The sequence below is a fragment of the Peromyscus eremicus genome, chromosome 4 (genome assembly GCF_949786415.1).
Source record: "Peromyscus eremicus chromosome 4, PerEre_H2_v1, whole genome shotgun sequence".
Taxonomy (NCBI): domain Eukaryota; kingdom Metazoa; phylum Chordata; class Mammalia; order Rodentia; family Cricetidae; genus Peromyscus; species Peromyscus eremicus.
Genome location: NC_081419.1, coordinates 131179415 through 131205819, shown reverse-complemented (window position 1 = coordinate 131205819; position 26405 = coordinate 131179415). Strand labels below are relative to the sequence as shown.

The 26405-nt window shown below is 46.4% G+C and overlaps 1 protein-coding gene across 2 annotated transcripts in view; it reads right to left on the bottom strand.

Annotated features, from left to right (window-relative positions):
• The window catches only part of Ctnnbl1 (catenin beta like 1), a 169866-nt gene that overhangs the window by 81521 nt on the left and 61940 nt on the right, over window positions 1–26405 (bottom strand). For both annotated transcript variants that reach the window (XM_059261815.1, XM_059261816.1), the window contains exons 5-10: window positions 22285–22382; window positions 14936–15029; window positions 12143–12234; window positions 3460–3532; window positions 3173–3231; window positions 1637–1785 (exon numbers count right to left, since the gene is read on the bottom strand). In XM_059261815.1, coding sequence (XP_059117798.1) covers window positions 1637–1785; window positions 3173–3231; window positions 3460–3532; window positions 12143–12234; window positions 14936–15029; window positions 22285–22382 — 565 coding nt within the window. The remainder of the gene's footprint in view (window positions 1–1636; window positions 1786–3172; window positions 3232–3459; window positions 3533–12142; window positions 12235–14935; window positions 15030–22284; window positions 22383–26405) is intronic.

The window sequence follows — 26405 nt, the reverse complement described above, 5'->3', positions numbered from 1 at the left end:
TTGAGAGACGGTGGTCACTTCAATAGAGGACAGGCAATTCGAAGGGTCAGAGATAAACAATCTTAAGAAAGGAAAGCCAGAATCAGTTCAACAGTACAGGCCGCTGAATAGTTTTCCATAATTCTCTCTGCACTTTAAAAAACAATTTGCTTTTAAAAGCAATTTCTCAAAAGATTTTCAATCAATCCAAGGTCTAGGATACACTGAATGACACACATACCTCAGCCCTCCACAAGCCTTTTAAAGAAAAGGAATTTTAGAGATATGGACATTGATAATCCCCAAATCATTTAAAACACAAAACTGGTCATTGTGGAGTTTGTCATGATAACAAAACATTGGAAATGGCTGCAATGTCAACAACAGAAGAATGCTATGTAGGATGTCCCCTGTGTCCCTCAAGTAGTCACTGCATTCTCATGAAGAAAAAAAGAAACAATATGGAACATTGGAGTGTGACAGGACTAAAATGTTTAAACAAAACAACAACAAACCTAGAAGACAGTGTCCACCCAAAGACAGGCTATGCTCGGGTCACAGAGCGGGCATCTTAGCTTCCGGAAGGAGGAGCCTCCCTGAGACTTAACAAGCACAGTGCCTAATAACATTCTAATAGGAAACAGACTGGATGTCTGCAGTTTCAATTTCACTTAATAAATGCATGCCAAATTAGTAAGACATTTTCATGGACATAGCTTTGCTCAGAGTTGTCACTGCACGTGACTAGAGGTTTCAAGATGGCAGACCCTGGCTCAGTTCCATGAATTCCATAAAGATTAGAGCACTATCCAGTGCCTCTCAATTTCAAAAGCTGTCCCTTAGAGGTCCTCCACTCTGGTCACCTCCTCAGAAACTCTATTTTCCTTCCCAGGGTCAAGTATTTCCTTCACCACATTTCTCAATAACAGTCATCAAAACAAAGCATTTGTTTCCAACTTTCAGATTCCGTGGAGGAATTGAGACATTGGAGCAGTGTCATCTTTAGAGACTAGAACAAAAATAAAAAGATACATTAAAGAAAGCACTAAACCCAAAGTTCTAACCATCCTTCACATTTTCATATTCCCTATGCTTAGGCTCACAGCATGCAGAATTTATTACTGAATGAATACAAATAAATACTTTGCTGTCAACAGCAGAAATATAGATAGAGAGGTCTATGGAGGCTACAGAGAAAACTGAGCTAAGTTTTGCATATCAGATATTTACATTATGATTCCTAACAGTAGCAAAATTATAGCTATGAAGTAGCATGGTTGGGGTCACCACAAGATGAGGAACTGTATTAAAGGGCCGCAGCATTAGGAAGATTGAGAACCACTGGTTTAGAAGGTAATACTTAGCTTTTCCCAAAACCAACAGAACAAAAGAACAAAGACATGGCCCTTCAAGGTAGTGGCCACATTACCACCAATACATTACAAACAATATACACCTTTGTTCACCAATCCTCATTTCAGAGAAGATCAGACACATTAGAACACATCCCCAAATAAACATTGCTCTGGATTAACGGGAAACTCAAGTGACTAACGGACCACAGCTACACATCCTAAATCCAGACTAGCAGTGAGGGGCAAACAGAGAGGCACCAGTGAGGAGGCGGGCAAGCTGACAGGCAGCCCCAGAAGCATACCTGAGCATGAGGTTCATGAGCTGAAGGCCCTCGCCCTTCAGGAAACGCTCACGATTGGAGCTGAGCATCAGGCAGGAGCAGAGGGCGTCAAACAGGTTCTCCATCATCTCCTGCTCCTCCGCTGTGCTGGGGTTGTGTCTTTTAAACACCTGCCAAACAACGAGAGTAGAAAGGAGCCATCAAGGAATGCTGTTTCATCATCAGCCACCATCCTACAATTTCCAAAGCCTGACTGTCATGAATACCCCACCAAGGAAAGAGAACTCTCCAAGGAAGCTCTTGCCAGGTTCCAGTTTAAAGAAACAGTTTTCCGACCTGTGGGCACTAAATACATACATACCAGTTCATATAAACACACTAAACACTTAGCCGAGCATTGGGTCCCTGAGTGACTGACAGCTTCAAGGGGGCAGATCAACTAAACAAAACAGCACCCCTCAACCCTCTTCCACTGCGAACTACGACAGAAACAGACAAGCCCATAAGGGACAGACACAGTGAAACAGAAAGGGGACACCTCTGAAACCATAGTTCAGGTCCAGGACCAACTCTGGCAGAGACCCCTACATCCTTGCTCCTGCACAGTTCAACCCCACCAGCTCTCTTCTCCTTCTAATGTGCCCACAACCCAGAGGAGCCAATCCTATCGCATGTGAAGAGGTGCTGCTTCTCAACAGGACTGCTGAACCCCCTCATTCAGTAGTAGGGGCTCAAAATCTCAGGAAGGGATCTGGGCAGTTCTGCATACTAGAGCTGAGCAAAGGCTGGGAGAGCGCCTCTGAGCCCTGTAGGCAGCCCCAACAGGATCAGTGATTGCATCTCATGGGGATGGGAAACAGCTTCACACCACAAAGCCCTATTTTTAGGGTAGAGGCCGAGTCACTTTAGGCTGGCACCACAGGGAAGCTGTGTGCAAACTGCCATCCCAGACACTCAACACTCTCCAGCCTGTATCCAAATGATCTATTTCCAGTGCTGTTTTGGAATACCACAGATGAGGTTTGTTAGAAGAAATCTTGACGGCATTTCCACAACGCCAGCAGGCTAGCATTTCAACTGGATTTACATTTCTTTCATCAAGCAAATGGCAGTTTCCAATTTCTCACTCCTGCCTGCAGTGCCACAACCGTCCCGACTGTCCCCACGACCTTAAGCCCGCTGTGCCGGAAGTGGCTCTCCCTGAGCTCATCTGGAGCCTGACTGAGCAGACTCCTTTAGGGGTGGGCCAAAAGGAAGGAACGGAACAATGTCGGGGGTCAGGCAAATGAGCGTAACTGGCTCTTTCTGGCCTAAGGACACAGAAGAAAGCTCGCTGCCTCTGGGCTGACAGTCAGGAAAGGACTCACCAGGTTCACAGTGACACTTAGTCAGAAAGAACCAGTGACTAAGAAAAGGAGGCAAACACTGTGCCACCAGTGTGACCTCCAGCCTGCCTTGGTGCACCCGGTGGCTGTTCCTTCTCATGTTTTCCAGCTCCACCCACTTATGGCAGGCCATGGACCTTCATGGCTCACAGGAAGCAGAAAGATTACTCACGGATAACTGCTGAAGAAGCACATCGATCCCATCCAGCTCCCCCAGCAACTCCCTGTTTTCTAAAAGGAGGAAAATAGAGGAAGAAAAAAAAAATGAAGCCAACTGTCAGATTTTACAGCCGTCTACCACTGATCCATCAGCAAACAAAATCAATACAGCTTGACAGAGCACAAAACCTGCAGAGAGAGTGAGCGGAGGATCCCGGCGATGCCAAAGGCAAGTTCACCGGCTATGAGGATCTGAGTGTGGCTCCCAGCCTGGCCCTGTCTCTACAGGAGGGAGCTCACCATCATTGTCCTGGAGCAGGATGGCCAGCACTTCACTGCAGTACAGCTTGTTGGCATCGAAGGGCATCTTGGCCTGTAAGAAACAGATATGAGAAAGCCATTAAGGCATCTCAATCCCTTTCTGGGCAAACTGTCCACCCACTAGAGACGAGGAAGTTAAAGGAAAGGCAGGTTAAGGAAGAACATCACTTAGTTCAGAGACTAGACGCAGGTATTCCACAGTAAGTGGAGGACGGTCACAGTAGCCCTACCCAGTGTGTTGAATGCACCCTCCTCCATGGAGCCTACCTTGTGCCCACATTTTAAGTCCAAATACTGTGTGTGCCCAGGGCAAATAAGAGAAAATTTTGAACTTATAAGATTTAAACACATGAAACTCCAAATTACAAGTTACAACCACAAAATGAGGTTGTAAATTAGCTGATGCATAATCAGAGAAGTTGAAAAGAAAGCAAGCTCTTGTTCAGATTAGCTAAAAATATTTATAACGAAGTAGCTCCTTTTGGAATTTTTTCAATGTTTAATATTTAATTTAAAACCATAAACCTATCTGCTTGTAGGCCATAATCTGCCTACTATTTAAAAAGGAAACCACATTAAATATGCAAAAATGTGTTAATATTTTAATACCTAAATTACTACCCACAATTCTTCCCCTGCTGTGTGCTCTGCAGCTTGAAGACTCAGAGGGGACACGTCCACTGCAGAGACCATCGTTCATGGCTGTCCAGTTACTTCAATTGCAAGACTTCAACATGGCACCATCTATGGCACCCTTGGATAATGGTGCAAGCAAGCCTCACTGGTGTTTTTATTTGTGGGAGCCAGTTCCTTTAGATGCAGGCACACAGAGAATGACTTTAATCAGCACAATCCCTGCTTTGTATTCAAGTTTTTGAAATGGGAAATAATTTCTGTAGCTGCAGAGGACAGGGCAAGTGTCCACACTGAAGCTAGGCCTTCTAGCCTCACCTCGAGCCATTCCCAGATCTGTTTGGACATTGATTTTGTACTTAAGGAGGAAGAGCAGCGGGTCTAATCACGCAACAGGCAGCGCCGCTTCAGTTTTCTGGGCACTCCTCATCAAGCCAAAGTGCACCCCACAGGGTTTCGGGAGGACGGCCGCCTCTGACCCATCTCGGGTTAAAAGATCCGTAAGTGCAAGGTCGTACACATGCTGGCTGCACTGTATGTTCCCCGGCAAGCTTATTTCAAGAAATCTGTCTAACAGCCAGAGCTTAAGTACAGTCAGTCCATGGTATCACTCACCTGAAGAAAGATGCTTTTATAAACTCAAAACATGGGGTAGAGAGCAGTGGGCATCTCTGTCAGAATCAAGGCTTCTTTAAAAAAATAAAATCACTTATTCAAATGACTTAAGCTTCCAGTGTTGCGATTAGGTTTTAAATAATTTTAGTCACATCAACTTACATGCAGCTTTTCAAAAGCCAAGGTATTTTGAAACAGGACACTCTTAAATGAAGGGAGGGCCGGTGACCCCAGGCCACCATATCAGTGGTCTTTCTGGGCTCCATGCCTCTTGTCCTTTAGTGGATTTCATAAACTTCTGCCTCAAAGTTAGGAGGGAGCCTTTCTCTCCTTCCAATAACAATTAGTGGGCACTTGCCATGTGTGAGATAGATGAAGCATCACAGCCAACAGGTGAATTAAAGCTGAACCCTGTCACACTACAGAACTTGCCACGACCTATGTGCCCCAAGGTCTGGTGTTTCCAGATTGACTGATGTAACTGGGGTGGTGGACTGAATTTCCCACGGGCTATGTTGAGATTTTCAGGGAAAAGCTGGTGACACCCGGCAGCTGTGGAGGGCGGCACACTCCAGCTCAAGGTCCCTTTCTTCCAATGACATCACACCTTTGTGAAGCGGGGTTTGGTAGCTGCTACATGAAAATCAGTGAGGAGCAGATGAGGAGGGACACTCCATTAGTAGTGACTGGAGCATTTAAGATGAAATCAAGAATGCTTTCCTCTAATGTATAGGTGTTTCCCCTTCTGAAACAGTTAGCTACTGAATTGCTAGGATTCACACACACACACACACACACACACACACACACACACACACACACACACACACCCCGAGCCCTCTGTATCTAACTACCTAATAAATCATCATGGTAAAAACAAAATTACTGAGAAAACAAAAACACCAAGAGCCAGTAACAAGATCTATGACCCAAATAAAGTTCTTTGTCTGTTTCTCCATCTGTAAATGGAAATTAAAACAATACTTCTGGGATAGCAGTTAGGCAAGGGGTACTTGCCACGAAGCCTGACAACCTGATTTTGACCCCTGGACCCACATGGTGGAGGGAGAGAAATGACTCCAGTAAGCTGTCCCCGACCTTTACATGCAGACCGTGGTACACACATGCATACATTGAATAAATAAATAATCATAGGCAACACATTCTTTTTAAAACTAACCCTTCTTTGGAGGGTTACTACTGAATCATGCAGAGTAATAGGAAAGCACCTAAGGCACAGTGTGGACTGAGGCTCCTGGACTGGAATCGGAATGTGAGTTAGTGTCTCAGCTCTAACCACTCACCATAAGAGGCTCTCAGTCAAATGATTCTGCTCTCTAACACAAGGTCTCCTATGTGGCCACATCTTCCTTCTGAGGTGGCTGAACTAAATGAACTGTGCTGAATGAGCACTCTTCTACTGCGGACTCCTGGTTATTCAGGGGAGCTCCAGTTCCTGCTCTCTGCCACAGTAAGGAATCTCCAGTTTACCCAAAGTAAAAAACCCCAAATCGGAATTCTATCACCTTTTTCTTAAAACAGAAGCTCTCTTTTTGAGAAATTGGAACAAAGGAGAGATCTAGTCAGGAAACCAAAATGTTTAGACATGACCATTCCCAGCCCTGAGCCATGCAATGTGGAACTAGTCTGAGACAGCTTGGCAAAAGGAGGCTGCTTTGGAGAGAGCCAGGCCCAGCTTACTGGCTCTCCCACCCGCTTTCACAAGGCTCTCTCCTCATCTGAAAACCGGGGACAGCTGCATGCTTTCAGCAGAGCCGTTTATGTGGATTAGAAATACACATGCACGGATCTAGAAGTGTATCTCACATGTGGCGGGCAGTTAATACACGAAAGTCAGTGTCAGCTGGGGAAAACGCAGAGACTATGGAGGCATGGACACCTGAAGCTGGGCAGGTGGGAATGAGGAAGACTAACCCTTTGTGTCTAGCCAAAGAGAAAATATACCAAGGAAATGACTTCTACTGAATCTCAGCCAGAGATTCCACAATATAAACTGCCAAATAACAAAGACATTTCATCAGAATGAGGAAGGAGGAGAGTTCACTGGGCAGCTACCATCTCTTGGATATTACAATGTAAACCAGGGGGACTTGGAGCTTGCAGGGTTCTTCCATCCAGAAGCCTGGTGATCCTAAATCTTCCAGCTGTCAGAGTAATTGCAGAGTCAAGCATAGGTTTGTACTCAACGTGGACTAGCCTTGAATAAAATTAAACTTCTTCTTGGGAGCTGCTGCTTTTTTGGAAAGTAGAAAACAATTATGCTACCACCCACGGCTAGAGGCTGGAGGTTATATCTGCAGTTCACCCGAACACAGGTGGGGGTAGGGGTCAGACACATTGCCAGTCCCTTACAACTGTCAAAGCAACCTCCAGTCACCCGGGCCCGAGGAGTCTGCATCAGCCAGCCATACCGGCCGCTTAACTTGACCAGTTGTGAATTGATTAGCTCGTGCTGAATGTGGCAATGGTTCCCAGAATGTTGATTTAACTGGAAACTCAGTGGGAATCCTAATTTCATTCTTTAGAAAATTTCTGGTTTTAGTGTGATTTTCAACAGTACACGGCATCCTAACATTTGCAGTGCCCATGTAAAAAACTGACGTAGTGTCTCTCCTGCCAGACACACTTATCTGTTCACTTGCTAATCCATCTAATACCATTCTCTGCAATGGGTCTTATCCTCCTTAGGACAAATTCCAGAGGTTTCATTTGGTGGATGAAAAAACCCCCATGACTATTGCTACATGCTGCTAGGCTACCAGCATGAAGCAGCATGATCTGCATCTAACGTGCCTGCCACCCACTGGCCCCTCACTGAGAATTACTGAAGGATCCCTAAATAAGTATGGATCGTCAGTCAAAATGGAGGGTTTAATCCAACAAGCTAGACACATAAGGATTCCAGAATTTCAGCTCTGAGACTTTCCCTCCCATCACTCACCATGAGGGCTTGCTAAAACACGCGGCTCAACCCTAGTTTTGAAGATTAAGTACAGCTGGGAGGATCTAAGACGCTGTAAGGAACCACAAAAGAAAAGACCAGGGGAGATGCAAGAGAGAGTGAGCCAGGCATGGGTCTTCCACTCAGGATATCCTGGGTAAGGAGGTCAGCTGGGTGATGAGATCACCTTTGCTTTCCGGGTGAAGAAAAGGTGTCCCAGTGTGTGGCACAAGTGTGGTTGGACACTGGAATCCAGACCTGCTAACCAGGAGAAATCCATTAGGAAGAACCTGAAGGGGGCTGATTTTCAGGAACCAGAACGGCGGATGGGCTGGAGGCAAAGCAGCCTCATGGGAAAGCCCATGAGAACACACTTCTGGAGGTGTGGGTTAAGTGCCCACTCCAGCTCTACCCAGGTGGATTTGGGCAAGGCACTTAGTTAGCATCTGTAGATCTGGACTTTTAGTTACTTATCCACAATACAACTTACGCACTTCCTTTCAAGTCTAAGAACAATGCAGGCTCTGGAAGAGTAGGGACTCAAGCTGTCTCACAGTGGTTCTGTATATTTAAAAATACAGAAGAAATAAAGGTACTGTGTCTGGGAGAGACAGGGACATAAGCAAAACAGAAGCCTGACATTTTTATTTTTGTAGTACAGAGGCCAAGCAAAGGAACTATGTAACAGGTAACAAGGCTAAAGTTTCAGAGCTGAGGAATGAAAAGACCAGACTAAGGCAGAAGGGGCCTTAAAGCAGGCAGGAAGGTGGGCTCTGAAGCAGAGGTGTGTCATCACGGCAGGTCGATGGACAGCCACTGAAAATGAAGTAGCTTTCCCACTGTATCAGTCTATAGGATAAGGATGGAAAAGAGGCTTCACTTTCTAGAGCCCAGTAGATCTTAGTGAGGGATAGACACTAAGACTATATAAGGAATGTTTCTAGAAGATACTAACAGTAGAACCTGAGATGGTACCTGTGCTGGCTAGTTCTGTCAAGTTGATACAAGGTAGAGTCATCTGAGAGGAGGAAGCCTTGGGTGAGAAATAGCCTCCATAACATCAGGCTATAAGCAAGTCTGTAGGGTGGTTTCTTCATTGGTGATTGGTGGGGGAGGCCCAGCCCACTGTGGGTGGTGCCACCCCTGGGCTAGTAGTCCTGGGTTCTATAAGAAAGCAGACTGAGCAAGCCATGAAGAGCAAGCTTGTCATCAGCTCCTGTCTCCGGGTTCCTGCCATTTTGAGTCCTAACCTGACTTCCTTCAATGACTGGACTACAATGTGGAAGTATAATCTAAATTAACCCTTTCCTCCCCGTCTTGCTTTTGGTCATGGTGTTTCATCACAGCAACAGTAACCCTAACTAGGACAGTAGTCTTGGTTTTTAAAGTTGTACTAGTGATCTCAACACAACCCCTGGTGTAAGCCCTGGCTGCCTGGATGGTCACAACTGAAAAGCACTCTCATATTAGTCGTCAGTCACCTCATGGGACCTCAGTGGTGGGAAAGAGAATCTGTGTTTTCTAAAGAAAACAAGTTAGACAAGTGAAGGACTGGTTGCGGCCACAAGCTCCCAGGGGAGGACAGGCTCTGGGTCTAGCCCACCTAGGGCTGTTTCCCAGGCTGACGCTGGTGAAGAATACAGCATGTACTCTCTTAGGCTGGGGAACCAGAACGAAGCCTCTTCAAAAGTCATGGCTTCTTGCTGGCCTCAGCCTTCAGCCTGGCTTGCTTCTGTGAACGTTCCAAACGTTCCACCCAGCACTGGGTTTTTCTAAGGGGACTTGCTTCCCAGTAAAACAACCAAATAGCGATTCACTGTTTAAATACCGGAAAGCTCGCAGCACGGTTTTCGATAGGAACGAGGCTATTCCTGTCCAGGGGATTATACAAATTTCTGTGCCCTACGGCACAACTCAATAACAGCTTGCTAAAATAGCAAATGGAGTTCAGACTAAACACCCAAAGTTCTCCATTTCTCTCCCTATATAACCAGTTCCAAAAAAAGAAAGAATGAGCAAGAGCCAAACAGAGACAGAGAAACAGAGACAGAGAGACAGAGGCAGAGAAACAGAGACAGAGAGACAGAGGCAGAGAGACAGAGGCAGAGAGACAGAGACAGAGACAGAGAAACAGAGACAGAGAGACAGAGGCAGAGAAACAGAGGCAGAGACACAGAGAGAGACAGAGACAGAGAAACAGAGACAGAGAGACAGAGACAGAGAAACAGAGAGAGACAGAGACAGAGAAACAGAGACAGAGAGACAGAGAGAAACAGAGGCAGAGAGACAGAGACAGAGAAACAGAGACAGAGAAGAGCAAGTGAAAGAAGGGTGTTATGGCACATTTGAATACTTCAAAGGACAGACATTTTTTATTTATTTTTTATTATTAAGAGATATTCTATTCATTTTACATACCAATCACAGATTCCCCTGTCCTCCCTCCTTCCAATAGAGAAATTTTAAAGAATGATCCTTAAATTCATTATTAAGTCCCAAGGAACTGAAAAAAAACTTGTCCTGACTTCACAGAGAGAAAAACTATTAGATTATTTTATGTGTTTTCAGGTTGGAACCACAAATTCCATCAGCAACCCAGGGTCCTACTATCCATCTCATCCCATCCCGTCCCATCAGCTAGGACTCTCCTCTCCTCCACCACTCATTCCCAAAGTGTTTCAAAGGCCTTGAGGATGGGAACACATACTGGATACGGAGGCAGGAGGTGGGAAAGGAACTGTCTGCAGATTGCGTACGGTTTAAAGCCAAAGCACATCCAGACTCAGAAGTCCAAAGGAAGATGCAAAGATGGCAGTGTTGAATTAGCTACCTGCTGGATACAGGCCTAAGTGGGAGGAGGGGAGGGCTTGCAGGGGGCTCAGTGCATTGGGCCCTGCCTGGTGGGCTTAGTATCCTTTGATAGGTGCATGCGTGTCTATGTTGCTGGTTAATGGGAACCAATGGTTATGTGAGTAGGGCTGGAGAAGACCTAGACTGTCAGGGAGAACCTTACCCTTAGGCCTGCCAAGACAAAGAGGATGAGCCTGACCTGATACATCCCAGACTTTCAGGACAAGCCATGACCACTTCAAGAATCACTCCTCCTTAAAGCGTTCCGTGTTACCTTGTCAGCTGAGGATCACAGTAGTAACACAGAGGCTACTGCCTCCTATTACACAGTTGGTCAAGCTAATGGCTTTGTCCTACTTTTCTCATATATTCTATGGGATAGCACTCATTGTTAAAAAGATGGTGACAGCATGCTAAGAAAGAAAATGAACCCAACAGACATGGGAACAAAGGATACAAATATGAAGCTAAAAAATGTATAGAAATAGCTGTATTATTGTTGGTTTGAGACAAGCTCATATAGCCCACGCTGGCCTGCAACTTGCTATGGAGGTAGAGGAGGACTTTGAACTTCTGATCCTTCTTCTCCCACCTCCTATGTGTTGAGATTATAGGCATATACGGACACACTACCCACTGAACTATTTCCCCAAGCCCATAAATGGCTATTAAACAGCCAGAAGCCAATATATATTCTTTGATTTTAAAATCTAAATTAAAATACCATAGCATCAGTTTTCACTTGTAAGTGTAAAAAGAAAACCTTAAGTTTAATAATGCCTGGTGTTGTAAGGGAACAGCAAGAAACCTTCTCACATCAGTGGGACAATCTTGGCAGGTGACTACTTTGCAACACCTACCTCAGATGCTGATGCAAATACCCTTTGGCCTGATCATTTCACTTCCAAGATTTATCATGCAGATAAGCTGAGATAAGTGCATCAGAATAGTGTTTGGATGTGATACTCATTGCAAACTGCTTACAACAGGCAAAAGTTGGAAATAGAAGTAGTTAAATTACAACTGAGAGCTAGGGATGGGATGAAGCTCAGTTGTTGGGATGCTGCTGAGCATGCACAAGGCCCTGGACTCCATCCCCACCACTGCAGATTGGGCAGGGTGGCATACACCTAGAATCCCGCACTTGGAAAGTAGACACAAGATCAGAAATTCAAGGTCTCCTGGGTTACAGGCCAGCCTGGGCTCCATGAATCCCTATCTCAAAAAATAATAATTTCGGTATATGTGTCCAACAGAACTCTAGGCAATCATTATTAGTTCAGTGAAAAAACAATCTGGATCAGGAAACATTATATAATTCTTTTAATGTCACACACAAACAACACTGTCTCCTACATATGTACAGAAAATTTCTGAAAGAATGATAAACAGTATTGTTAACAATAGATAGTTTTAAGGAGTGGAACTCAAAAAGATCTTTTAAAAAGTAGGGGAGAGGAAGATAAGTAACAAAAGGGCAAGAAGTACCAGAAGCTTCCCAAACTAGACCATATGGCCAGGGGCTGACAATCTCCATCAACACCCTGGCCCCAGCCACACCCAGAGCTGAGACGTGAGTGGCAGGGCCACTGCCCCCCTTACCTTCAGCCTCTTCAACAGCCACTGCAGGAGTCCCTGCTGGGCAGCCTCTGTGCACATCTCCGGACGGAACTCGGCCATGTTTTCCACGATAGCTGAAAGAGACAGACACCAGTCACTGGGGAGGGCATCTCTGCTTCCACCTGCGGCCAGCTTGCTCCCCCTGACAGGCACTTTATTCTTCTTCCCACTTTCCCGCAGTCCTCTCAGCCAGATGCTGTTGTCACTTTTAGACTAACCAGGGAGTTGCTAGGGTTTTTTTTTTTTCTTTCTTTCTTCAAGTTACGTTACAAGTAAAAGTCATAACTGAAAATGAGGGAATTCACAGAAGGGATAAGGGACAGGTTTTTATGCTAATAGAGGCAACTCCAGAGCAGAGCATGAAGCTGGGTGGAGAGCTGCCTTGCAAGGCCTACTTAGTCCCAGAGGTCTGCAGCTAGTCATGGACGGGGCAGAAGCCCCTGGGGCAAGGCAGTCTCTGCCTTTTCCAACTTCTCCATCCTAGTTCGTTCGTTCTCTCTCTCTCTCTCTCTCTCTCTCTCTCTCTCTCTCTCTCTCTCTCTCTCTCTCTCTCAATCATGTGGAGACCAGGACACTGCCAGGGCGGCGAGCATGATCTTCTTAATTGAACAAAATAATGTGTGGAAAGGGGAAAGGCCATGCCGGCAGAGGTAGCTGGTAGGTACCTGGAAGCAAATAATTGGTCCTGTATCTTCTACAACAGTCAAAGTGTGACTTAATAGGAAAATTAAAAATTAGGAGGCAAAGGGAAAAAGCTACTACATGACATCAAGAAGAAGGGCATTTAAAAATTACCATTGTCCTTACCACATCAAAAGCTTTCCTTCCCCTCAGGGCCCCTCGGCTTCCTATCTTAGAACAGGTCACTCTCACAAGGCAGAGACTGTTCTGTGTCCCCTACGCACAAGGGCCAGAACATGCTGGGTCTGAACTCTGAGGAGAAAGAGCTAAAGAACCCACTCTCAGCCCTTGCTCCTTCACCTAAGTCAGGCTCAAGGGCCAGTGAGGAACAGGGGCGTTCCCGAGGGAGGGCACACAACGCTGTGGGAGTGAGTGGCACAGGGACCCAAGAGATGAAACATTCTCAATCAACTCACTGGTTTTATCTTGTTCTGCTTATACTTTACACGGCCTCCTGCTGCAGCCCACCGGAAACCAAGCCACACTTTCTGCTTTGATTCACAGGCTCTTCCAAATCTGGACAGACTTACTCTTCCAGCCCAATGCCACAAGCCCACATCCTGCTCTCATTTTCCAAAAGCAGTCTCAACTTAGCAAAAGATACTCCCGGCCTGAGACAGCACCACTCCTCCTCCACTGGCAAAGGCGCCTAACTCCTCATTCAACCCCAGTCAGCTCCCTTGCAACAACTTGAAGTCCTTCCTCTCAGCTCCCACAATGCTTTTCACTGGCTCTAACTATAGATTTTGTCACCAGCACGCTTTCCTCTCTGATCTAGACTTGCATTAGCCATGCCTAACTCATCCTGATCTGTCCTAGCTCCCAGCACCATGCCTGACAGACACTGGGCACCCAAGGCGGGAGGCAGGGATGAAGATGAGGACTGTGGTGGGTGCCTAAGCAGAAAGCAGACAGATCTTTCAGACCGGTGCTTTTCCCATCACCCCAGGCCCTTTCAAGCCAGTTAAGACTTTTGATAAGCTTTCAATGTTGCAAAATCCAGCATCAGGCAAACAGATGGCAATGCCAAATTCTGCCTCTACACTAGAGCCAGCCCCCAACCACGGGCTGTTGCGTTCGCCTCTCTTACTCCCTGGGTGCCCATCTTCCCTCTTCTTTACAATAATCCACACTGAAGAGTCTCGAACTACAAGGGAAATCTGCAGTAAACACAGAGGAGCCAGGAGGGAAACTAATCTCATCGAAATTCCTGCTTCCACTCGGCCTCCTTCATTTCTGGAGCTCTGCTTGCAGAGCTGCCACAGCTGGTTTTGCACAACAGTGGCCAGTGAGGAAGCGGCCTGCTCAAAGGCACAATTCCACATAGGCCGCCAGCGCGGCAACTCTGCCAAGGGGGAAACTGGAAAGATTTGAGGGGGAGGAAAAGAACTGTGGAGGAATCCATTCAAGTGAACAGGACACAGGGGCAGTACTTGAACTCACTTAACAAAGCTGCCTGGCTGAAAAAGACAAGGAAACACTAGTTCCTCTCAGAACAAAGGCCTTTCCTGTAATGACCACAGTCCACAGACACTGAAGAAAGGTGAGAAGAGAAGCCAAGACAAAATCACTGACAAATCTGAAACCTAGGCTTCCTGGGGCAGGAGTGGGGCCCTGCAAGGATTTCATCTTAACTTGTGGAGGCAAAGGCTTCGATGGAGAGATGCTTCAGTGGTTAAGAGCTCATATTGCTCTTGCAGAAGATCTGGGTTTGGTTCCTAGCACCCACATCAGATGGCTCACAACCTCTTCTAACTCCAGCACAGGGATCGAAGAAGGATCTTCAGGCCACCTTGTACAAGGATGTGCAAATACTCCCCAACATACATACATAATTAAAACAGAGTTGAATCTTAGAATACAGTTTAGGAGCTAGCATGTTTTCTCTTGGAAGGATACACCCTTAATGGATTTCAGCTTTTGTTGCCTAATGCTAAACCAAAGCTGTAGCTAGATGAAATAAGCACATGGGTCTTCACTTCTGAAAGGGTAGTTTGGGAGCACAGGGGAGGAAAAACAAAAAGCACTTGGTTGTTGAGGCTTACAGAAAAGGAAAGTAAACAGCATGCCCCAGCTTAGGCGCCTGCTCCTCACCTAGGGTGTTGTGGACGCCATCGGCCTCCTCTCTCACAGACTCATCCAGACGCTCCAGATTCTGTACCAAGAGCGCTACCACCTGCCCGTCTACCTGCAGGAACAGAGAAGCAAAGGGAGAGAAGGATGCATCACAAACCAGTCCCCACATGTTCCCGTTCCCACAGTCCCAGCTCCGATTTGAATGAACAAACTTGTGCAGAACTAGCTGTTTGCAGTGTTCTCTTCCAGGCACCCTGTGCAAGGAAGGGGCAACACTGTTATCCTAACTCACGGTGGGCAAACCAGAGCTGAAGGACGCAAAGGAAAACTCAAGGTGACAAAGCTGGTGAACACAAGTTCTCAGGTTCATTCTCCCACTCCACCTCCCCCAATCTCTCTCTGCCTCAGTGGTAGCTAGCTACACATGGTGTAAACAGTGCGTGAGACATTTGGGCAAAGCATGCTTTTAGACCACTGGAGCTCTGGGTAGGAGGGAGTGCTATCTACACCTTGGCTGAGCACCTTGGCTGACGTCAAAATTCTGTGCTCAACTCTAATATTTTAACTTTACATGCTAAGCTTTTACAAAATCATTAGTTCTGAAGAACTTCTAGTTCCCTCTTAAAAAAGGTAATAGTAACATGACCAAATGTCTTATGTCTAGACTACATGTAATACCTAAACTATTGTGTCTCTTACCTGATTCACACCTTTTCAGGTAGGTAGGAAACCCACAGTAGCTACATCACACAGCCAATAGCACACAGCTGCTAAGGAGTGAACAGCCAAAGCCAGGTTTCCTTATATGACCATCTGCATAACATGGGTTCCGGGTGACTGCCTGTGGGTAACCCCAGGGCATGCAGGAAGGAAGGAAGGAAGGCCTCACTTATCTCTCCTTGAGAAGTGACTGCTCAACTAAGATAGTTGTAATCAGGCACCCAGGAAGACATGCCTGTTGCATGTCTGCTATATACAGTAACCCCCTTCCCAATGCCTTGCTTGCCTTATATAGGAAATGAAGATAAAGAGGCATTCTGTAGCAATCACAGGAAAATGTGGGGTACTACTCTTGGTTGAAGGAATGACTCAAAATGTCCAGGGGCAAATTTGCATCTAGCTCTACACCCATTCCCTGCCAAATCATCCACCAGTCACCCCACCGGCAAAGAAAAAAACAAGTTCTTTGACAGCAAGTCCCTCACCTCATGCACCCTGGCACACTTCCAGGTCTTGAACAACTCTGCACATAGCAGATGCCTGAGAAACCTTACCTCATCAAAATAAACGTATGCACACTCACTGTGTGCACCATGATGGGCTCACAGACAGTATTCCATCTACCCAGGCACAAGGCTCACAACTCTCACAGAGCACACAATAAAGGCTCAGAGAGGTCAGGTAGCCTGGCCAGAGTCACAAAGCTGGTGGCAGAAGTGACCAACTCTATTCCTTTGGTGAGAACAGAAAGGCAGCGAGAAGGAAGGCGAAAGCAGTAAGCACATGTCACCAACTCTTTCGGAGCCTTTGTGTAGAAAGCTGGCACTTGCTGGGTGGTGGTGGTGGTGGTGGCTGCGGCGGCGGCGGCGGCGGCGGCGGCGGCGGCGGCGGCGGCGGCACACACCTTTAATCCCAGCACTCAAGAGGCAAAGGCAGGTGGATTTCTGTGAGTTCAAGACCAGCCTGGGCTACAGAGTGAGTTCCAGGACAGCCAGGCTACACAGAGAAACCCTGTCAAGAAACACTGCCCCCGTCCGTCCGTGTCTATCCGTCCGTCCCCTCCCACCGTCCACCATCCCTCACTCTCTACAGAGCTAGTTCAACAAAGCCTATGGATGGCAGCAATGACAAGAGGGACAGGTGCCAAGTAAGGCCTCTTTGTACCTTCTGGGTGAGACTCAGGAGCAACGTGTGGACATGGTGAAAATCTGCAATGACTGACCTGTCTGCACACCCAATCACAAGTGAGTGGAGCTTTCTAAGCTCTCCCCTGTGCCTTGGAGGAAGGAACAGGAAGGGAGCCCACCAGAGGGGAGCTGGTGCCAGACTGAGGGAGGGCTGCAGGCACAAAAAGGGCTGCCTTCCCCGTTCTGTCAAGAGACACACAATCTTGCTCTCAAGTCTCATAGCCAACAAGAACAGTAAAGTGTTTCCTTTAATAAACTGAAAAATCTGTGCATGGGAAGAGAAACATAAAACATCTGGGGGCAGACTATGTCACAACTTGTTTTTTTCCTGCACCACTCTGATGGACATAATCTCCCCCATCCGACCGTGGTGAACATGACAGCTCTTCTGGGTAGCACAATGCCTATCATGGCCCCGACCACACTGCAGGCCGGCCGCCCCCGCCGCCGGCCACTTTATCTGCATTATTTGTCTCTTTCCTTGACTCCTAGTTAGGCTTCCCATCTCTGCTGTCTGGAAACTGGCGGAGATGGTGGCAGTGAGCAACGCACTTAGCTCCTAGAGCCGAATGGATATGGATGATGTGTGTCTGGCTGGGGGAAAGTCTTTTTTCTTGTTACGGAAATCTAACTTCTAACAGGCAGACTTTTTAAGCTTGCAAAGTGTGAAACTCGATGTTTAGCTGGGTTAGATGCAATTTTATCTGATTGCAGGAGGGCCGAAAGCAGTCAAAATACATTTAGCTCAGAAAACCCTTAGAAGAGTATTTGTATTATGCATGGCTCTGGAGTCGTCTAGTAAGGAGTGCAAATTAGCATTCTGCCTACTTCCTCCAGCCCCGGGGCCTACATTCAATTTTCTGGACCTGTGACCAAGTCTGAAACTAAAAACAAATCCTGCTTGGGGATTAAAGCACCAGCCAGGGCAACCCTGGCCTTGGAAATGAGGACTGTCTGAGGCCTGGCATTTTCTGATAAGTCTCCGGTTATTTCTGCTTGTTAGCAGGTCCCCCAACAGCAGGTCTCACTCCGACAAAGTTCGAGGGCATGATCAGACATCTTTTTCCACTTGACCAAAGGAGAAGGATGTAAGAAAGAGGAGGAAATAAGGAACCAGAGAGATGAGAGGGGCTGAAGAGGGTTCCTTCTCTACCAGGCCCACTCTACAATACTCAAGAGCCAGACTGGAGCTCTCCATCCACTGTGAGTTTCAAAAATGTCATGTTTAAAAAAAAAATAACCCCCAAACATGTGGAATCTTGCTCAAATAAGTTTTGAATGTTGTAATGCTAAAGCAGGTCTACTGTCAACTCTTGAGATCTGGGCCTCCACTCCTGCCCTACCTACTGCCTGTGTCGTTCTTATAAACATCCAGGCAGACACTTGCTAATTTCCTGTCTACAGTCTGTCCATGCAGGCAATCTCACAGAGGCCTACAGGACCCAGAACTCCTCCCCACACCTGGGTGCACTCTATCAGGTGGTCCCTCTCATTCTCTCCCTGTGTCAAGCTCATTCTTGCCTTAGTCTCCACCAGGGCCTACCCTGCTCTTGGTCATTTTGAATGTCTGGCTTCTTTCTGTACCTAGAACTCAGGAGAACCAGATATAATCCGACCTGCAGGTACTCAACATCACACCATTCCATTTGAACTCCCTGAACGACCGTGATGCACTGTGGGTGGTTTGCCTATTTCCCTATTTCTTGTCTCACCCTCTGAAAGCAGCAACCCTGTCAGTCTTCCTCAGAGCTACAACTATCCAGGTTCTAGAGTCAAGAGCAAGTCAGCGTACAGTGAGCATCAAGTGAACGAAGAGCAGAGCCTGCTTTGCCGACACCCTGCCCGGCACCCTCATTACTGGTTTGTTTCTCTTTTAAATGAAACCTCCATCTTTGGATGTCTTATTTAGACCTGCACCATCCAAATATTTAAAAACAATTACTCAAAATGCTTTCTGCAACATTTTTTGAACTGAAAAATGTTTAAGTTCAACAAACATCCACAAACATGTCACTGTGTGGCAGATGATGCTTATCACCATCACCTGACATTTACAAATGTCCTAACATTATACCAGTCCTGGAAAATGGCCAGCAAGAAGTGGATGCTCTAAAGATCTCTAAATAACTCACTGACTCCTCATGTCTACACTGTGTGACAGACACAACTGTTACCCCTACTGTGCAGTCGAAACATCGCGTGGAATGTGGTGATACACTGTGTACCCTAGTAAAATTTTCCTGAAGATCAGAGAGACAAAGGAACAAGTCACTGCCACGACTTACCTCAGCCTGAAAAGTCTTCAGTTTCTGTCTCCTCATGCCTAATATACCTTTCTCCGCCCAGCCATCACTTCCTTCTTAGTGCTGGGATTAAAGGCATGTGTGCTTCCCAAGCAAAGGCATGAGATCTCAAGTGTTGGAATTAAAGGTGTGTGCCACCACTGCCTGGCTCTGTTTCTCTCCTAGACTGAGTCGATATCATTCCAGGGTAGCTTTGAACTCAGAGATCCAGACGAATCTCTGCCTCCCAAGTGCTAGGATTAAAGATGTGTGCCACCACTATCTGGCATCTATGCTTAATCTAGTGGCTTGTTCTGTTCTCTGGTCTTCAGGCAAATTTTATTAGGGTACACAATATATCACCATAGTGGAAGATTAGGCCATTTGCCCAGAGCACACAGTGAGTGGCAGAGCTGCAGCCCTGACCAGTTTCCCAGTGGGATCACAACTTGGAAAAGAAACTGGTCCACAGACGCTATAATCCAATGTGGCAAGTTCCCAGGGACCAAACTCTGCTGAGGAGATGAGATGGAAAGGCTCCGAAGAGAAGAGCTGAGGCTGGAGGAGGCTTGATGGGATGATGTGAAGGGTCTCAGAAAGCCCAGGGAGGCACTCACTGCAGGCCATCACTGTCTGGTCATTACACTCAGGAAACACATGTCTGTGGAGGGGTGAGCCAGGGAGTTCTCACCAATGCAATAAACCTCACATCTATGATCTCCAGAGAAGTCCATCTTCCAGGCTCCTAAATTGATTTGTTCCAAAGCACAAATACTCCCTTTGTGTATACAGAACAGCAATGAATGTGATCCGAAATTTAAAACCCCAAAGATTCCCAACAACGCCAGGACAGCACTTTGCTCACAAATGTGCTACTCTATTGCTGGGGACTTCCAACTGGGAAAAAGACCAAGGCAATAACTGCAAACTGCACGCCACAATAAATCCTGCCACGTGCCCTCTGGCCCCTGCTCCAGTGATTCCAGGCTTCTAATACTGGCCCCAAATTAAAACTATGAAGACAACTCAACCCTTGTAATATGAGAATACTTATCAAACTTCTTCCTCAATGTGGCACAAGGGCGAGATAAATGGAAGCCCACTCGCCAGCTCTGCTCACTGATATTTACTGACGGCTTCTGAGTGGTAGCAGACAAGCAAATAATATATTGGACTCCAGAATGCTCAGTGTTTGCGATTCACAAAAGCTCCACCAGGATAAAGCTGTAAGAGTCAAAAATCTTAAAATAATATAATCATAAAAAACCTACACAAACAGGAAATCCTGCACAGCAGCTACCTAATGGCTCCCAAGCCTGAGGACGAACTGTCTCCTTCCAGACAAACAATCAAATCTTGGAGACGCAGCCTTTGCTGGTGGGCTTGGCAGCACGGAGACACAAAGGGGCTTTTGTGTGAACTGCTGCTTCGGTGTAGGTTCACAGCCGCCGCCTGGCTAGCTGCTCCTCTCCTATCCTCTCCATTCACACAGGCAAAGGACGGTAATTAAAACCGGCCCAGGGACTAGGCAGGAAGGCGCACACGGGGCCACCGCAATTAACCTCTGGAAGGTAAGACTGCACAAATGACACTGTGGGGATACAGTGCGGGAGGGAAGTGCCACAGCCTTCCTACAGATGCTCCTCAAAACAAAAGGCCACCCCAGAAGAATCCTTCTTCCCTTTCTGTATTGTGGTTCCAAGGCAAAATAAAGGTCCCAAAGCCCACCAAAGTGGGAGCTCACTCTAGGAAGGAGCTTGAAAGGAAAACAGCCATAGAAATTTCCATGTTAGTTGTATAGGGAGGGCCCTGCTGGACTCCAGCCAAGCTCCGAGACAGTCCTTCATCTCCAGTGCTCCAGTGGGTTCACAACCCCTCCACTTACCACATCAGCAGTGTGCTTGATGTGGGGAAGATCTGGTGTTGAGAATACTAAGGGAAGGGGTAGGCTGTGCTGCAGAAGGCTCTCCTAAGCACCAGGGTTCCCAGTCCTGCTACCATGAGTCCACAGGCTGTGGGTGGGGCTAGAAGGCCGCTTAACAGCACCTGTGTACACCTACCGTGAGTAGCTGCAGTGGTTTCTAGGAAATAAGAAAGCAGCACTTGCCACCATTCTCATGAGAGAGAAGAGGCAGGAGAGAAAAGAAGAAGAAAGGAGAGGGCCAGAGTCCCAAGGAGTGAGTGGATGGAGCTCCCATCAGGGTAAGAGGCTAGACCAGATCCACTTCCACCACTGGCTAGCTATGGTGCCTTTTCAGCCTGGAGCCCTCCCTGATCACGGGTAAGGATCAGAACATACAGGCTTTTGTTTCAGTGGACAGAGGCCTGGCTGAGAGGCCCAGCAGGAGGAGTCCATATGTCTCTGGGCTTCCTCCTATGTCAAGCTGGGACCTGGTGGATGGGCTTGCTCTGGCACTGCCTGGATAATGGCTGAGAAAGTGAGTGGAGTCTGAGGCTTTGCCTTGGCCTCACACACATGGTGATGCAAACCTTTAATTCAAACACAGAGGAAGCAAAGACAGACAGGGATCTGTGAGTTCAGATCTCTGAGAGTTTGAGGCCAGCCTAGTCTACATATCAAGTTCCAGGCTAGCCAGGGCCACATAGTGAGACCTTTATCACAAACAAACACACTAAACTAGACATGGGCACAGATGTGGTTCTTATCTACAAGAGATCTCAGGTTTGCTCTTGTGCTTTTAACATTCTCCAGTCTCTCTGATAATTGTGTAAAATAAGGAACACTTATGCATCTTTGCTGCAATTATAAAGCTCAAGACAGAAAGCAAACATCTGTGAGATCTCTTTGTCAAAAGATTAGCAGCAACTCAGTGAGAGAGGGCAGGACACAGAATCAGAAAGCAGAGGCTAAGAGTCCAGCTCTGACCACAGAGCTGCTGCTCCACCTCTCCTGTGCCTCGGATTCCAAGAGGATGTGGTGAGGGCTAAGCAGGGCTAAGGGAACGAGAAAAGTCTGCCTGAAGCACTTAGTTAAGAGACGCTGAGCTTCTCCAGGCTCTCCCCTCAGTCCCACTGGAGAAAGCACCCCACCAGCTGCATTTCTACTCGCTCCATCCAGCCAAAACCCAGAATTCTACGGATACCACCTGTGCACAGTGGCAAGATTAAGGCCAACGCCTTCACAATCCCAAGAACCCCAGAGGTATGAGCCACTTACCAGAGCGTCGATGAGGACTTCTGCCCCTTCTTCACTCTCGTGGAGGGTGTCTATGTCTGTAAGCTCCTGAAGCAGATCGACCACGGCTATGGACACATGTGACGACTGTTAAGGACATCCCAGGCACATTGAAACCCTACTGTTATCTTGTGCAGATTTTTTTTTTTTTGGCTCCCTTTGGTTCACCAGCCACTTCATCACAGCATATCTTTTTGTTTGTTTGTTTCTAGACAGGGTTTTTCTGTGTTGCCCTGGCTGTCCTAGAACTCATTCTGTAGACCAGGTTGACCTTGAACTCAGAGATCCACCTGCCTCTGCTCTGAGTGCTGGGATTAAAGCCATGTGCCACCACTGCCCAGCTATCACTGTATATTTTTAACACACTCAGGTTTTATTATCATCCTTCCTCCTTCAAGTGGTCTCAGTGAAATGCAGCTGATCCCCTGACAACCTAGTTTGTAGGTCTACTGCATTTTCATAAATTTCCAAGCTTTAAATAGATCATATGGAGAAGCTGCATTTCCAGCATCTTTACCCTTATCTCTTAACTTCAGTTTCTGAGACGCAGCATGATTGGACCTGCCTGGCACAGCTGTCTAGCAGGGGGGCTTCAGAGACCAGGGCAAGACAAAACTACTGGAAAATGGAGAGAAAAGGGTTTCTGGGGGCAGCACTGGGTCCCAGCTGCACGCCCCTCAATCCACATAAAGGTGGTGAGCAATGGGACTGGAAAGAGGGTACTTGCTTAGCAGTGCACGCTGTTCTTGACAGGACCCAGTGTGGTTCCCAGAACCCACATTGAGTGGCTCACAATGCCTCGGACTCCAGCTCCAGGGATCCAATGCATTCCTCTGGCCTCCACAGACACCTGCACACATATGCCCCCTCCCCAAAGACATAATTAAATTTGTAAAAATGTGTGCAATGGAATCTAGACATGGGAAAACAGGAGAAAGAGAATGAAGTATAATGAAAAAGGAAACATGAAGGAGGGAAGTAAGGAATGATTTTTGAAACTAAAAGGCAGAACTAAGCTTTCTTTCCCTAGAAAACACCATTCTCTGTCTCTCTCATCTTGCTCACGTAACCTGAATTTACTGAATGTCCACAATTAACAAAGTACCGCAAAGGGGTAAAGACAAATCCATTCACCGTTCTAGTCCTCAGTCCCCTCATCTGTGAATGATAATCAGAGACATTTTAAATCACATACCTCGGACAGTAAGTAACATGCATCAGAGGAGGACACAGACGGTAGGCTGTACACACTCTGACACCGGGAGATTAGGACACTGCTAAAAAGACACTGGTCAGAAACCAGGCAACCACAAAGATGGGCCATGCAGGCTAGGAAGCAAAACCACAGGACCAAGAGCATAGCTGCTGGAATTCACAAAGTCATGGAAGAGGAGAGAGCAGAGAACTAGGGAGAAAGTTCTAACTAGGTGAAGAAAAGGCTGTGTAAGTGGGCTGGACAAGTGGCTCAATGAGTAAGAGCACTTGTTACACAATCATAAGGATCTGAGTTCAGATCCCAGCACCCAAATAAAAAGTCAGGCATTGGGGTGGGAGACAGGAGGATCACGGAGCTTGCTGGCTATCAGCTTAGCTCCAGCTTCAGCAAAAGACCCTGTATCTTAGGAACAAGGGGAGAGGGATAGAGCAGGACACACAATATCCTCCTGTGGCCTCTATGAACATGCGCACAGCTATCCACAGCACACGCACATACATACAATAAATAACATAAAAGATTTTTTTTTTCATTTTAGAAAGAGAAAGAAAACGCAGTAAAGAGGCAAGCTTGGGCCTGGGTGGGGGAGGTACAATGCACACTGTGAGAGCTGGGGTCAGGAGGCACAGATGGTGGGGAAGGGCAGGGAGCCAAGCCTGAAGGGGGAGGACCCACCCCAAAGCTGTGACACAGAGTGCAGAATCCGAGACAAGGGTAAGCCAGTCCAGCCAGGACAGTTTCACTAGCAAGAGGAAGAAAAACAGAAGAGGCAGGACACGGACAAGAATGGCAAAGTGCTCACTGCTGACGGATGGTCTAGGGACTCTATGAGTATCTTTTGCTGAAAGAAAAAAATTGGAGGTTTACTGACTAGATGACCGTCATGAATAAGTAATTAAACTTTTTATGTCTCTTTTACTCTTAAAGGTGATATTTACCCAAACCACAAAAGTGCTACAGACAGTATAATGAGCTTAAAGGTCTTCGGACAAAAATCTTTCACATTTTATAAATGAAGTAACCAGAAAGCTGTTGACACAAAAGACCATGGGTCATACTTGACATACAGTAAATCCAAATATACAAGTCATTTCAATTAAATTTTTAAAAAGCTAACAAATGAATGCCTAGAAACCCCAGTGCTGTTCTGCGAGCAGGAATTAGTAGTTTGTTTTCAGTGTAGGCCCAGTCATCATAAAGTCAGCATTTTAAATATCATCATTGGACTAGGGACCAAGTACTGAGTTCTCACAACAGTAATACACAATCAAGTTTGGTCCTCATTTCACAGACAAAGATAAAGTGTAGAGAGCTTATTACACCCATAGGCACAAGCGCTAAGGGAGCATCCAGGGTCATAATCCCTGATCCCAGTCATAACAGCAAGCCATGACTTTCACATTAATGCATGGTTCAAACATGACTGGATTCAGGCAAATCCTGGTTTACTGGTATTACTGTAATCACAAGAAATAAAGACCTGGTGTTTATTTCTACCATGAATTTTTAAAAGTCTTAGGAAAACAAGAAAAAATGTTAATAACTCCAACATTTAAAATCTCTCGAAAAGCTGTTATGTATGACAGCCCATCCTCATGCTTACTTAAAACGCATAACAATATCCTATCTGGCTAGCATCTACCCAAGCACCCATTCCCCCATCCCTCTATCCAACCACAATCCATCCTTCCCCCTCCCTTCCTCCACTCACCTTTATTGATCCATCCCTCTATCCATCCACCAACTCATCCATCCAACCCCTGTCCATTCCCATCCCTATCCACTCTTCCAGCCCCTACAGAGCTTTCTATCCACCCACCAACCCCTTCCTCCATCCACTGACTGCTCTATCTACCAGATGATCTCTCCACCCACCCACTGACACCATCACTCATCTACCAGTCACCTGTCTACAGGATTACGATCTGAATCAGGTGTGCAGTAAGTTTCATCATCCCACCCTTTGAACAGCAGCATGAGTAATTACTTATAACTATTATGTATAATTAATTATTCATAAAACAGAGTCAAGACAAGGTAGAATATAGGTGGTCACCAACTTACAATGGTTTAACTTTCGATTTGTTGACTCTACTGAGGTGTGAACGGATATGCACTCAGTGGAAACTACACTGAGACTTTGGAATTTTATCTTCTCCACACTATTACCAGGCAGTACAATATTCTGCCTAATGCTGGGCAGCAACCACAAGCTGTAGCTCCTGGTCAACCATCTGATCATGAGAGTGAATGGCCCATACACGACACATATTCTCTTGCTTGGCTATATGTGATAGCCTAGGAGTACTACAGACATTTTTGTCTCAATATATTTCAACTTAGTAATGGGTTTATTAGAACACAACCCTACTGCAAGTCAAGAAGCATTAATGTATCTGGCGGGTGACAGATGAGTCAGCAAAAGCTTGAGGTCATGGTCATTACATAGTCTTCTTTGCTTTTATGAATTTGATGGTCTGATAATTAACACTAGCCATATAACCTTGCACAAGTCCCTCTATTTCTTTATGGCTTGGCTTCCTTATCTGTAAAATGTGGGTGATCGTCTCTGCCCGGCTAATGTCCCTGCATAGCTATATGAAACAAAAGAGGCCAGATCTACCAAAAGTCATGTAAGTCAAAATTCAGGAAATAAGAAAGTACTAAACACAGGTGGACAGTCAAGTGTCCCTCTAGAACCTAGAGCCATCACTGTGGACTTCATTCTTCTGACAGCCTCCACAGTCTAAAACTAAAACTAACACAGTACGGTCTGCTTTCTGGGTCACACTGGGTTGGAAGACTAACTTCTGGGCTTTGGGGTCAGATCTTACTAATCTTTGCTTAGTCTCACACTATGTGCCAATGTATTACATAAAACCTAGGA